The following is a 15,384-nucleotide window of genomic DNA, read 5'->3' on the forward strand; positions in this document are numbered from 1 at the left end:
AGCTGCTGTTTGCTTTTAAACATGCCATTAACATGCACTGACTATTCCCAGACTCCAGGCAATGACCCCAAGAGGCATTTGCCAGTTAAATAGTTTTGAAGAGTTCCCTGCTCTAGAATCCTGACAGATAATTTCTACCTCCCTGACAGCGTTAGCTGCCATCACTTGAGCACAAGCTATAAACACCAGCAGTTGCCTGAAGCCTCTGCTCTTCAATTTTGTACAGCAGGAGCAACAAAGATTTATCACGTCTTTGGATGAAATTGCAGTCTGCTCCCACTGCCTGTGTGATACAGTCTGGAACCACAACTACACCTGGTGCTTCCCTAAATCTTTCTGGGGTGTTGTTTCTGATGGCAGTATTGGAGTGTGTGTAGAAAGAGCCACTGGTTCATCAGGACAATCGCAGACAAATATATGAGCAAGGCTCTGGCTATTGGACCTGGTGGTGTTAACTCGGGAGTTGGGTTTCAAACCTCCTGGGTTCTGGGGTGATCTGTCAGCCGATCAGCTCTTGAGTAAGTTACTTTACTGTCATTGTGCCTCAGTTTACCCTCTGGAACCACATTTACTGAACTACAATGGCTGAGCTCCGTGCTGTTTTTGAAAGGTGCATAGAAGGGATGCTAGGGAAATGCAAGGCAGTCTTGTTTTATATCCTTATTAGCAGAGTCCTGCTTCACACCTGCCTTGCAGAAATTCACACCAGTTGATACATTTATTTAATGCTCCTTTTCTGATCATTTACTTAAGGTTAATTAGTGCCTGGAACACTTTTCCTCTTGTGCGTGCTGCACACAGAATAGCTCTTAAGCACAGGTGCACACTGCTGAGAAGCACGTACACACACGATTTCACCCTCACACATGCACTCTCCCTCTTTCACACGTACTTGCACTTGCGTGCACATTCCCCATCTCTCGCCTGCCCTTCGCACCAACCCGGCTCTGGGGAGAGGAGTTTGCGATTGACAGCAGGTGGCGTGGAGAAGCCTGCTGTGTGCAGCAGGTGCCTGGGAGGGTGTGAGCTGCTGACTCCTGCTGAGTTGTGCTGCCCAACTGCTGGGTTTCACTGGGGGGGGGCGGGGGGGGGCGTTCATAATGTTGCGTTGCTGTCTCAGAAATGCAGTGTCACCCACCTGAGCTGGAGCTCTCCGTTATTAAACTGTCCCCCCAACCCTGTTCACCTTCTCCGTGCAAGGAGAGGGATGAGAACTGCTAACACATGGATGGATTTTATTAATTTCATTGTTTCATCAATTCACTAAGCAACCATTAGATTGCTTCATCTGACTCCTTTATATCACAGGCTATTGTGATTTACCCCATGTATGCTGTATTGAGTCCATTAACTTGTATTTGTTGAAGAAGCTTCCAGAAAAGCATCCATTCTGATCTGGAGGCCCCAAGCGATAGTAAATCTACCAGTTCTCTTGGCCTTTTTTTAGAGGTTAGTCACCCTTGCTGCTAAAACGATTGTGCCTAACTTTGATTTAGAATTTGTCTGGCTTCAACTTCTTATGCCTCTGCCCACTAGATTAAAGAGCCTTTTAGCACTTAATGTTTTTCTTGCCCTGGAGGTACTTGTACAATGGAATCAAGTGACCCCTTGATCTTCTAAGTTAAACAAGATTGGGCTCTTGAAATCTCACTTGAAGGCAGTGGATCTCAAACCTTCTGAACAGCTGGTCCTCTGTTAACCCTCGGCCTCTCTCACAGACCAGCCTGTGCACTTACCTTCAGACTTCTGGTAAAAAAGATGCAGGGGAGTGATCTGTGGACCACTTCGCACAGCCTTGCTGACTACCAGTGCTCCAAGTAAGGGACGTATTTTCTCTCTCTAAGGCATTATCTCCAATCCTTGAACCATTCTTTTGTCCCTTTTCTGCACTCGTTGTACTATCTTGGCATCCCTTTTCAAATGTGGACCCCAGACCTGCGTGCTGTATTCACCACTGTTAGATTCAGAGGTAAAATCACGTCCCTGCTCCTCATTGCTCCCCTGGTTATCATTCCAGTCCGGGTCCAGCTGCCTACATCCTGGCCAAAACCTCACACCTGCCCCTCTCCTTCTCTCCAGTCACTTTTGTTGCTCTTCCTTCCACTCCTTCATGGTGATCAGTATTTTTCTGGAGCAAAATTGCATTCAGTGTGCAGAGTGCTGGGCATAAATCTCTCCCAGTGCATCTTTCTTCTTGCGGCACTCAACAGCCTTAGGCATGTCACTTAAGGGTACAGAGTGAAAGGCAAACTGTGGGCTGTCTGTATGTCCCCTAAGCACTCACTTCTGTACTTCTCTGTGCTTGAATATCATGTTCCTCTTGCATAGTAAAATTTCCATCCCCCTGAGATTTGGCATCTCCCTGGGCTTCCCTTGTTCTTGCATGGCTCCTTCTCACTAAAGTATAGGCTGGGCTCTTGGCTGCTGCTCCTAATCTGCTTCTTGCAGTGGCTGGCTCAGCTGGAAGCGTGGGTCATTTTCCCTCCAGCTTGTAACCTACCCAGTTTGCAATGAGGACATAGGATAAGTCATTCAAGTGCTGTTAGACCTCCATTGCCTTCCCACAATTCTCCCATGAACCCAGAAAGACAGACAAGTTCTCCTGCAGTTTCCTGCAACATAACGATAGGGTGTTTCTGCTTGCTAAAAACAGTGAGATGTGACATGCACAGGGAAGTGAGGCTTGCTGCAGTTGTGAGGATAGTCACTCTGATCACCAGGCTGTTCAGTGTGGACACTCAAACCTAGAGACTGCCAACCACTTACGTTATCTCTGCAGTGAAGATGGGCGCACATGGAATTGCTGATTCTGGGGCTGCTCCACAGTGGAGTTTCTGTAGGTTGTAACAGTGTTGTTAGGCATGTGGTCTGTATTCGAGTGGGTCAGAAACTAGGAGGCAAAGCATGAGTTGTGGAGAAGCAGAGGCAGAGATGAGCTTGGAGGCAAGTTCTCTTTTAGGAGAAATTATTGATAACCCCCAGAGGGAATGGGGTGCAACAAAGGATATGGGGGTACTACTAGCAAAGTGTTGGTGATCTTTACCAGCTGTTTTATGTTCTCCTAATCCCATTCATTTCTTTGTTCCCTCTGCAGCCTCAACCTGATGTTGGTGAGAGCGGTGGCTCTGGAAGCACCCAACCAGCCTCCCAGCTTCCCAGGGGACAGAGCTTCGTGCAGAACCATTTCCAGGCACAGTACAGGTAAGTGGGGAGGAGGGGGAGGGATGTCTTGTATCACCAGACCTTCCTGCCCCATCCTTTGCTGTGGAGCTCACAAACCTCCCCCACCCCAGACTTCACCCTGAGCAGCGAGCTGTGGAGAGGTGATGGTACTGAGAACATGGTACTTGGGTTCAGGACCAGCCCACACCAGCCATCAGCCACTTGTGGCACCCGGAGCTAAAACATAGTGGGTTTCCAAAATAAACAGGTGGTGCTGGGAAGGGATCCTGCTACGGCAGATGAATGGAAACCTCTTGTGGCTTTTGCTGCCTAGGAATATAACCTGCAGCTGCCACATATAATGACTCGTGGCCAGGATCTGTCCTCTCCTACTTGATTGGAAAGAGAGAGTCACTGCAGAGAGATAGATACACGGGGATTACAGGAGTGTGTGTGACATCTCTTGGGGCTCTGCCACTCTTGGAGCATAAATTGGGACCTGTCTACACCTCCCTCTTTGTCACCACTTGCCCATACACACGCATTTTTCCAGCCAAGAGTTCTGCACAGACATGGGGACACATGCATGCATGTGCTTTCCCAACTGATAGTGAGATCTCATATACACTCATGCACATACACAGAGATGACAATTTTTAAGGATGTGCTTAAGACAGTCAGAAACATAATGATGCCACAGCCCCTTCTTGCCCTCTCCCCTTACATATGTTCTAGTTGCACCCTGCTTACTAGTGAACACACACAGCTTGTCCTCCTGTTAGCCCTGCAGAGCCACCTGGGGTGGAAGAGCAGGTGGGACTCTCCCTTGGGCAGCTGAGACTGCAGGAACCTTACTTGTTGGGGATGATATCAGAGGCAGAAGGTACCGAGCTGGGTTTCTAGATCGTAGGCTGAGTTTGTGGTACTGCACTGGAAAATCACCTTTATAGCTGTAAACTGATACAATTTGCTCTGAAGGTGGTTGAAAGAGAGCCCTTGCTGGGCATGTTTAGAGCTTCATGACTTTAACTGCACTTTAAACAACCCCTGATGTTTTCCATTGCTGCCATGACCATGCTGTGGAATAGTTAGCTGGACGAGTCCGTGACAAGGCTGTGAGGCTAAAACAGGCTATCCCTGCAAAGATCCATTCTAGGTGACATCCCTAATAGCTAATACTTCACTGGCACCTTTCATTCAACTGTCCTGAAGTACTGTGCAGATTTTATAGACAGGTACAGAGGAGCTGCTTCCCCCATTAATGAAATGCAGCCACTTATGGGGTGGAGCATGAAAGCAGGCAGCCATCCTCTGCTGTACTTTGTATAACGGTTTAGGATGGAACGAGAAGAAGATGATTATACCCAACCCAAAATACAGGAGGAATTTTGGGTGGGAAAAGGGTAATGATACATCTTGCAAATCAGCCATGAACCTTGGATGACACCCTCACTCTTGAAGTGCTATGGGACCTATAAAGTCTGTGTGGAAAGGGCATGGACTTTATTTTTAATCTGAAAAGCAACACCCTAAAGCAGTTTTGCACCCCAGAACTGCAGGTATGCCGGGTTGGGTGGTGTGTCAGAATAGAGGTCCCCCTGCTGCCCCTCCAGCATGCTCAAGTGCAGGTACTGCAGGAAGCAGCTGCTTCTAGTTCTTGTTGCTGCTGTGCAAATGCTATGGTCATGCTGGTTTGTGGGCAGCCAGGTCTGGGAATCTTTTGGGCCATGGGGGAGCAATCGGGAGCAGAAGGAATGTGCAGAACCTGGGAAGCCAGAAGCTGGGAGGTCAATCTGAAGAGCTGAGTCAGAAAGCGGGAAGGTCCGGCACAGCTTGGAGTTGAAAGGAAAGCTGGGTCAGGTAGCCAGGAGATCAAGCCAGGAGCTGGCTTAGGAAGCTGAAGGGTGAGGCTGAACATGGAGTCCAAGGGCAAGCTGTGTCAGGTAGCCAAGGGACTAGTCAGAGCTGGTAGAGGCACAAGCCAGGGGTCAAGCAGCCTGGGTACAGGTTTAGCCCTGCTGCCCAGACATTTCCGCTTCTGCATCAGGAGTTTATATGGGAAGAGATGGTGGGGTCAGCAGACCCTGGCTGGCCACCCCGGATGGCAGGGAGTGAGTGAATGACCAGATCCAGAGGGAAATTTCTGGCTGGTTTGCTTGACCTGAATGGTCAGCCAGAGAGGTGGCAGGCTGGGATGAGTGGCTGTGCCAGGCAGGCTGAGACTCCAGGATTGAAGCCATGGCCTCACAGTTGTTTAGGATTTACTGTGGACATGTTACTCTGAGGCATCAGATTCTGGCTGTGTCTGGAGATGGGGGACTGGATCACAGAAAAGTAGGGCTGGAAGGGACCTCACAGTTATCTAGTTCTGCTCTCCGCTCAAGGCAGGATCATCCCTGACTAAAACATGCCAGCTAAGTGTCTGTCCAATCTGCTCTTAAAAATAATTATTCGAGCAGTTACAACAGTCACGGGCCAGGATCCTATTGTGTTAGGCACTAGGCAAACGCGGCAAAAAGGTGGTTCTTGCTGTAGGGAGTTTCCAGTCTAAGTAGATTAGTAGTGTTGGCAGCACACTTTCTGCTAAGCCTCCAGGAGCATAATATGCTTGGAACAGAGGTTAGTAGAGCTGAACCGGGAGAGTGGAATGGAATCGGTAATTGTTGCGGCTCTGTAGGAGGCCTGTTGATTAGGTGATTTCATCGCCCTGAGAGTGCTGTTCAAATGCAGAACACTGCATCAGCCGCAGACACACAGGGAAGATCAAGAGTGACACCTCCACTTTGCATATTGGACACTAAGGCACGGGCAGTCAGCCGGTCCAGGGCCGTGGAGCACAAGAGCCAGGATAAGTTCTCTGTACTGTCAGGCTCAAAGTCCTGCGTTTGCACCACAAATTTACATGGGGTGGCAATGTGGTACAGGGAGTAGGGTGCTGACCTGAGAGCCAGGCGACTGGTTCAGCCACTGACCTGTGACCTTGTGAAGGTCACTCTACCTCGCTGTGCCTCTGCTTCCCCTCCCACACTTTGTCTGTCTTGCCTACTTGCTGTGTAAATTCCTGGGGACAGTCACTGCCTCTTGCTAAATGTTTGCATAACACCTCCCACAATAAATCCCTGACCCGAGCTGGAGCAGGTGCTTGTCTCAGATCACTGGTAATGCTAATTGTAACAAACCCTTTCTTGGGCGTTTAAGAGATTTAAAGGTGTGTTTGTCTCAATACTACCTGGCTAAGAGAGGCAGAGAAAGTCCTGAAGAGCGTCAAAAATTGCCCTAAACACAATGCTCAGTCCTGTATCAGAAGCACAGCTGTTACTGTTAAAAACTCTCCGTTGCCAGTGATTACTGTGGGCTGGTGCTTGTGATCATTGTGAACTAAAATTTCTCTGTGCTTCGAATAGGAAATAACAGTTGTTCAGTCTGTTGACTTTTGGGGGCAAATCTTCTCAAAGTGCCACACCTACTTAGATCCTCAGCCCGATTTCCGGAGCTGTGGAGAGCAGCATTCATACTTTCAGATCTTTTGAAGACTTGTCCAGCTCTTGGCTTTTTTTCGTTTTTATTTTAGTAATGTTGCTACAATAGAAAATGAGAAGTATCAGGTTGGAATCCTCCAGACTGAATCGGTTCCTTGAGAGATTATTCCAAAGGTGTATAGTTTGCCTGTTGTTGCTTCTCCATGAACCAAGACTATCACAAAGACATCTGCTTCCCCCAAATCTGACAGTGCAGCATTATGCATTTCAGAGAGCTGGTAGCATTGATGCTATTCCAGGAAAGAAGACTTAATAAGTAGCAATCTTGCTGAGATATTCATGTGCCTTTTACCACTGCTGTCTGAATGTAAATGATCAGAAGAACCAATCTGGAAATAAAATTTCAAAACTTGTTTAGAAACAAGATGGCAAAAATCCTCATCGTAAAGAGTGCTAGAACTGTCGTGGGTCGAACTGCTGCATACAAGGACGGCTCTCGGGCAGTCTCTGAAGGGGGTGGTCTGGGAGACGCTCAGAGGGGAGCCTGCCAAGAAACACTTAGCTGCTACAGGGGGTGACGATGGTTGTTCCCTAGATCAGCAGGGGGGCAACTCTTCTGGCAGGTGTTCCACGAATTTGCCTGGCACCCTTCCGACGTGCCACTCCAGCCCCCTTTCCCTGCCCAGGGGTGGATGGTGCTTCCTGTCCTATCCCACTGCTCAGCTTTCTGCTCCTTGCTCTATCTACCACTGTGCTGCCTGTCCCTTTCCTGATCTGCCATGTGCCCCATATGACACTTGTGGCACATGTTCCACAGATTGGCCACCCCTGCTGTAGATGGTACTGCTCTGCAGCCTCTCACTAGACAAGCACCCTGGCATTTGAAGCCATTAAATAGCCAAAGACATTTTGTTTGTAAAAGATGATGTGTTAACTCTGGGGTTCCAGCATAGTCCATCTGACCTCCAATAGCATGACAGGGGTGGGGGAAGCAGGGCACTAGCCCTGGGAGCTGACTATGAGGGGGTGCCAGAATCCGCCCATAGAAATCTTTACCATGTCAAGGGCAACCCTATGCTGCCCAGCTATAGGAGTAGGGCAGCACAGCCCTAGACGCAGCAGTGCATCGGCAGGGGGGAGCGGAGGGGGAAGGAAATGGTGCTTTCTCCCCCTTCACCCTGGGGAGTTTCTCCCAGCCGGCATAGCCCAGTGCCCAGCAGCATATCTTGGGTGGGTGGAGGGGGAAATGGGAGCCCATGGGCAGCTTCCAGGAAGCTTGCTGTCTCTACAAGATTGCTGTCTCTGTTGCTGCTGCCCGAGCTTTCTGCACGGGGAAAGCAGCTTCTACTGCTGCTGTCACCACTGCTGCTGCTCTAACCGCGCTGGCTTCAGTGGCCGCAGCAGCAGCTGCCTTCTGTGTAGAAAGACTAAGCAGGTACGACTTCTCTTCCCCTCCCCACCCCTACGCTGATTGGCATACCCCCACTCCCACCTCCACCCTGGGTGCTGAATGAGCTTGCTATGCCTCTGCTGACTTCCCAGGTTTCTTGCTCTGGTTTCAATTAATGATAATTTTCTTCATTACTACTGGTCCTGATTTCATAGACGGTTGATCAGTCCCACCCTGGTGGCTGTCCAGATGGGTACAGTGATTTTTTTTTTAATCAAGTCAAAGGGAAAAAAAGAGCTGTAGCATTGTTACTGGAGAACACAGGTGAGCACTATGATTGTGCTCCAGCTAAATTTCTGAGTAGAGTAACAGCAAACAGACCTAGTTTGCCTCCACTCAGCAAGCAGAAGGAGAAGATAACACCTGCCCAGTCAGGGTACAGCTGACAGGCATTAGCATACCTGGTAAGACTGAGGGAATGTCAGATGGGCATTAGTTGATTAGGAGGCTTAGAGATTAGGGCGTTACATTTATTCCTTTGCACGTCACATCACAGTCTGTGCACGGGTGCATTGAAGCCTTGGCTCTGGAGTGGGGAGGGAGGGAGAGCAGAAACAAACAGGTTAGTGGGGTGATCTGTACGCTTCAGCTTTGCTCAGTTTTGTGGTGGAGATTTGCTCTAAACTCCTTTGTAAGTGCCACAAGTCACAGCACATATATTGTCAGCACTCGGAAAAGTGCCAGGAAAATCCAGTGCTCCCTGCAAATGGATTAAATTAAATGGACCCATTCAGCAACAGTGAGTTCCTGTGTATTATTGTGGTTATAACTTGGTAACTTGGAATACTCACTAAGTAACTCACCTGTCGTCTCCAATGAGTTCAGTTTGTATATAAGCTCTCCAAGGTAGGGCCAGGTTGTCCTCGGTGGTTTTTAGAGCACTGCGCACCTTGGCAGCACTCTGTAAATAATAAACCACAGTGAATAAGTAATCTGAGACAGTTGATGCAAGCCTCGATTGATCAGATATTCTGGGCTGTGGAGGAAGTGTTTTCTGTCACTCAGTAGGAGACAGCCTGGCTTCTGATCTAGCACTGAAACTGCCCCATTGTGGTTTGAGAGGTCTCGGTGCCACTGAAGGTGGCATCTTTGGGCATTTTTAAATGTGCATGCATCGCAATGCCAGGCACTTTGAAAAGCACCTGATGCTGTGATGCATGCAGTTGTATAAGCGGCAAAATGAGCATCAGCTCTGAGAAAATGCCGGCGGCATGCTTTTGAACTAAAACGCCTCAGAGATGCCTTAGTTCAAAAGTGCACCACCACCATTTTCTATGGCAGGTCTCCGGCATATCACTGGAAAAAAAGTATGTGTATAAATGCCCTTTGAGACTAGGTGGATGGCAGAGATCCTAACCACCGGTGGTCCATAAATGTCGTTTGATAACGGTGGGATGTGGGTTCATTTGGGTCCAGCCAGACGACTAACTCTCATAATAGTCGCATTCTGCTTTCCCCAGACTCCCTTTCTAGATTCCTTTGCAAATTGTTTCTTTCACTGACACGAGCTATAGTGTAATTGTTGGGGTAGGGTGCTAAATAGATGCCTCATTCCCCCCAGGGTCTATTATCATTATTTAGCTGTAGATCAAAGTAGCTGTGTCTTCATGTGTGTATGCACCCTGACTTGGTGTTCTCTGAGTGAAGGACACTATGTAAATGGAAACGATTATTATGATTAAGATTTAAATTGGAATGGATTGAAAAGGGTCTGAGGTGTGGATGTGGAGAGCATTGTTGTAGATGGGTTGCTGGTGAGTGGATGTGATAATTTTATCTGTGTGGTTCCTACCATTCACTTAGATATACTAAGCAAGCTCTGTCGCTGGCTGATGACAGATCTGGTCTCCTTGGAGATCTCTTTAAGCCCCAGCTGTTACTCTGATTGCTATTATTATCTGAAGAGCTGCACACACAAATATTTTGCCAACCTTGAATGGAGGTATGAGCACAAAGGGTGTGATTTGGGGCCTGCTGTGGCTCCCATAATTAGACAAAGGTCAAGGATAAAGTTTCTCATATTCCCCACTGAAGAAAGTGGGGAAGGTGTTGGCTTTGATTTCCAGGCACATGGTTGCTGTAGGATGAGAAAGCTTCTGACTGGACGAGGGGGTAAAAAGCACCCTGTTCAAATTTGCAGATGACACTAAGATGTGCGGAGAAGTGGGCATGCCAGAAGGGAGGAATAGGCTGCAGTTGGACCTAGACAGGTTACAGGGGTGGGCGGACGAGAATAGGATGGGATTCAACACCGACAAGAGGGATGTTGACAGCATGGAGAGGGTCCAGAGGAGGGCCACTCGTATGATCAGGGGACAACAGGGCAGGCCCTATGAGGAGAGGCTATGGGACCCGAACCTGTTCAGTCTCCAAAAGAGAAGGCTGAGGGGGGATCTTGTGGCCTGTTATAAACTAGTCAGGGGGGACCAGCAGGCATCGGGGGAGTCACTGTTCCCCCAAGCACCGCCAGGAGTGACCAGGAATACTGGTCACAAGCTGGCAGAGGGTAGATTCAGACTGGATATCAGGAGGCGCTGCTTCACGGTCAGGGCAGCTAGGGTCTGGAACCAACTTCCAAGAGAAGTGGTGCTGGCTCCTACCCTGGGGGTGTTTAAGAGGAGGTTAGATGAACATCTTGCCGGGGTCATTTGACCCCAGTACTCTTTCCTGTCATGGCAGGGGGTCGAACTAGATAATCTGCTCAGGTCCCTTCTGACCCTAGAAACTATGAAACTATAAGTGCAAGGTGCTGCACCTGGGGAGGAAGAACCAGCACCATACCTACAGGCTGGGGAACTCCCTTCTCATCAGGGCAGAGGCAGAGAAGGATCCTGGAGTCATGAACATGGGCCGACAATGTGGGGACGTGGTCAGGAAGGCCAACCATACCTTGTCCTGCATCCACAGATGCATCTCAAGCAGATCCAAGGAGGTGATACTTCCCCTCTATCCGGCACTGGTCAGGCTGCAGCTGGAGTACTGCGTCCAGTTTTGGGCGCCGCACTTCAAGAGGGATGTGGACAACACGGAGAGGGTCCAGAGGAGGCCACTCGCATGACCAGGGGGCAGCAGGGCAGGCCCTACGAGGAGAGGCTACGGGACCTGAACCTGTTCAGCCCCCACAAGAGAAGGCTGAGGGGGATCTAGTGGTCATTTACAAACTAGTCAGGGGGGATCAGCAGGCACTGGGGGAGTCCCTGTTCCCCCGAGCACCGCCAGGAGTGACCAGGAATAACAGTCACAAGCTGGCAGAGGGTAGGTTTAGGTTAGATATCAGGAGGCGCTACTTCACAGTCAGGGCGGCTAGGGTCTGGAACCAACTTCCAAGCAAAGTGGTGCTGGCTCCTACCCTGGGGGTCTTTAAGAGGAGGCTGGATGAATACCTCGCCAGGGTCGTTTGACCCCAGTACTCCTTCCTGCCATGGCAGGGGGTTGGACTTGATGATCTGCTCAGGTCCAGGTCCCTTCTGTCCCTTCTAACTATGAAACTAGGGAAGACAGATGTCTCCATAACTAGAAGCTGCATGTGCTTGTGGTCACTGTACCATGGTTACTCTGTACTTTGAGCAGGAAGTAATTGGTGTTGTATCTAGTGAGAGGCTCTTGAAAGGCACAAACACAGGTGCCAGCATAGCTATTGTAGGGAAGGGTGTCATTCGCAAAACACCTGTGCTGGTAGAAGCCCTAGTTGTAGATATAGTTATCTCATCAATAAAGTGCTTTGGCCAGTATTTGTTTTACTCACTAATATCAGTTTGCCAGCAAAAGCACACTCTTGCTGACATAAGGTACATCTCTGTTAGGAGGGATTTGCTAGCATAGTAATGCAGGTGTACCCATATCAGGGAAAGTTTTAAATAGAGACAGTGCCTTTGGCTCAGTCTAGACTGGGGAAGCAACGTGCATTCAGTATCATGTTCATTAAATACCATTTAGAAGCTCTAGGGTTGAGTAGTTAACCTCTTTCTGCTAAGCAGTGTTTAGAAGTATGTTAATGAACATGTTCTAACTATAATACCTTTGATAAACACACTTTATTTTCCTTGTCTAGGCAAGGCTGGATCAGACCTTCTGCTTCAGGAATGTCTTTTGAATCGATAGAATGGTTTTGAAAAGGCAGAATGGTTTTGAAGGAGTGTTGTTGGGATGGGGATGTACTCTGCTGATGTGTTGGATTCATACATATGTAGTGAGCTGTTGACATGCATTCTGCTCTCAGTTAAACCAGTGGAAGATTGTATATGCTGTATCATAAAATAATGGGACCCAATTTGTTACCTGTATATTACAGTGAATAGAAAAACACCTCAAATGGATTTGGTTCATAAATGGAACCAGCCTTTCCTCTGTGCACTTCACAGAGAGAGGAACTTTGCTGTGAGTGAAACATGCACTTGCCCTGGAGTCAGTAGGATGAAAAGGGGATAGTGACTGGCCAAGAGTATGAAGAGGTGTGGTTTCTGATTGACATAGCTGGGCCAGAGGAGGCCCTTAGTGCAGACAAGTTATTAAACTGGTATAGGTGTGCTAAAACTGGTGTAGCTGGTTTCACTTGTGGGTAATGTGTGGCCACAGTTTTACCACCCTGGTACAAAGTGCAGCTTTCCTGATTTGACTGTGTCAGCAGTCACAGGGGTTGCTGGCCTGTGCTTGTTCCTTTCCTGCTGCCAAAATAATGATAATGAAAGTTACTTAGGCTTTGCAAACATCCCCTGTAGCCCTGTGCTGAAGGGAGGAGACCTGTCCCCATTTTACAGATGGGCGATTTGGAACTGAGACAGGGTCAGTGACTGACCTTAGATCATGGGGCAGCACTAGAGCTTTCTAGGCACCTCTTCTCTAAACATTAGAACAGACTGCCTCAAAGGAGCATCTTTTCTGTGTTATTGCATCCATCTCCATGGCAACAAAATATGCTTTTTGAAACAGGATCACCATTACAGGAGAGTGGATGTTGCATGCTTGTGCAAATTTGCTCGACCAAACTTGGGAAGCTGCTTCATGCTTTATGTTGCAATGCAGTGGGATTGAGCATAGTAACCTCTCTATTGTAAAACATGATTTCATAGATTTCATAGACATTAGGGCTGGAAGGGACCTCGGGAGATCATCGAGTCCAGCCCCCTCCCCGAAGGGCAGGAAGTCAGCTGGGGCCACAGGATCCCAGCAAGATAAGCATCCAATTTACTCTTGAAGGTGGTCAATGTAGGTGCTTGAACCACCTCTGATGGCAGGCTGTTCCAGACCTTGGGGGCTTGGACAGTAAAGAAATTCTTCCTTACATTCAGCCTGAAGCAGTCTTGCGGTAGTTTATAACCGTTCGACCTAGTCATCCCTTGGGGCGCTCTGGTGAGCAAACGTTCCCCCAGATCCTGGTGGTCACCCCTGATAAACTTATAGGTGGCCATCAGATCAGCCCTGAGCCTGCGCTTTTCCAGGCTGAAGAGCCCCATTGCTCTCAGCCTGTCATCGTAAGGTCTGTTTTCCTGATCTCTGATCATGCGTGTGGCTCTTCTCTTGACTCACTCAAGCTTCTCCACATCCTTTTTGAATTGTGGGGCCCAAAACTGGACGCAGTACTCCAGCTGCGGCCTCACCAAGGCCGAGTACAAGGGGAGAATGACATCCTGGGATTTGCTTGAGAAGCATCTATGGATACAAGCCAGCGTTTTGGTCTTCCGTTGCCTTGGCTGGAAACCCATTTTCATTAGCTAAGTCTGTAACAGGCTACATTAAAAGAGGTGGCATTGCATAGGGCATGAGCTGCAGCACCCAGGGCCTCCTGATTGCAAAGGAATAATCTAAGGGATGACAACAACAACATAATAAAAAAACCAGGGCAAGTGAAATCAAGGACCTTTGAATAGACTTGTTCTGAAGCCCTGAAGCAGAAAGCTGCCCTGGGGGTGCCGGTATTTGCCGACAGGGTCAGCAGCATTTGGCTGCTGTCAAAACACCATGTGAGTGCACAGAATCATTTCTGGTTTTGCCTCAGCAGCACATCCCAAAAGCATTATTTAAATAACAGGCATTTAAGTGCATTTAAATAAGAGCTGCAGAGGCAGCAAATCATTCCCAGCCCTTGTCTGTCCCTGGGGTGATGTCAGTGGGCTTATACAAGGCATATTTTCAACTCCCCAAATTTGTAATGTCTCTGACTGCTGCCACATTGTTTTCCAATTTACCCGGTCGACAGCATGAGAGCAGCATCTCCTGCTGATCAGTGAGAGCCAGCTCAGTGGCTGTCTGAGAGAAGCTGAAGGCTTGATAGGAAATTATCAAAGGCCTTTTACTTAGAAATATAAGCAATTTTTTCTCCCTCTTCTCTCTAGAAATATTGCAGCAGAACCAGAATTTCCCCTGAGCAAACCCGTCCCACTTTATGTCCCCTTTGGTGGCCTTCTGGAGTTGAGTTAAATTACGTCCATAGGGTGAAATCCTGGCACCACTAGTATTTTACCTTTAGGTGCAGTGGGGCCATTTGCATCCAAAGGATTCTTGTTCCATCAGTTCTTAGAGAGGACCAGGATGTGGTTTAACAAACTGAAGGTCTTCTAGGTAGTCCATTTTCTAGTTCTCCACGGAGCGCACAGTCCCTGTCTGTCCTTTTGAGGAGCCATCCCCTTGGAGGATGGTGTTACCATTATATGATGACAGCACTCCTCCAGGATTATCTCTTTTTCTCCGTGACCTGTGTGCTCTTTCAAAGCAATGGCATCTCTGTTGCATGCTGCAGTAACCCAAAGGAAATGTCACCAATCCCTCGTAGATAAATCAGTCACCTGAATCTCCCTCTGACCCCTGTGCTGTCCACAGGCCTTTGTGACAGCATTGCAAGCAGGAGGCACATGCTTGGTATGCCAAACCTTATCCATCTCCAATTAATTCCTCTCCATATATAAAGAATGGTGCTTTAATTTTCATTAGTCTATCAACTCAGATCTGTGTGTTTAAAGCTTGTCTCTATGCAAAAAGATCTATTAATTTGCAATGCTGCTTCCCTCAGAGTTTGGTAGGTTTGAAAGGTGACAGATAACTAGGTTTCAAGCCTAAAAGGATTTTGATTGGGTTTTTAATTTTTTTTTCTTTTTTTAAATGAGAAAATGGAAAACTGATGGGGAAAAAAGAAAGCATGAGCTAAGGTGGTTAATGGTATTAAATACTCATTGCTGCAGGGACTTTGATGGAAAGTTTCCTTCAAGATGATGTAGCCAAGACAAAATGGCTCTCTTTGTTAGGAATTTTCCCTTCAATTGAAAGGAGGCCAGCTGTCCAGCTAAACCCCTGGTTGTT

At 48.1% G+C, this 15,384-nt stretch overlaps 1 protein-coding gene across 1 annotated transcript in view; it reads left to right on the forward strand.

Moving 5' to 3' along the window:
- USP43 (ubiquitin specific peptidase 43) overlaps positions 1–15,384 on the forward strand; it is a 195,554-nt gene that overhangs the window by 54,694 nt on the left and 125,476 nt on the right. The window contains exon 3 of the mRNA XM_090061053.1: positions 3,095–3,201. Coding sequence (XP_089917179.1) covers positions 3,095–3,201 — 107 coding nt within the window. The remainder of the gene's footprint in view (positions 1–3,094; positions 3,202–15,384) is intronic.

This window comes from Crocodylus siamensis, chromosome 8 (assembly GCF_052110815.1).
Source record: "Crocodylus siamensis isolate JL-2025a chromosome 8, ASM5211081v1, whole genome shotgun sequence".
In the NCBI taxonomy this organism is placed as follows: Eukaryota; Metazoa; Chordata; order Crocodylia; family Crocodylidae; genus Crocodylus; species Crocodylus siamensis.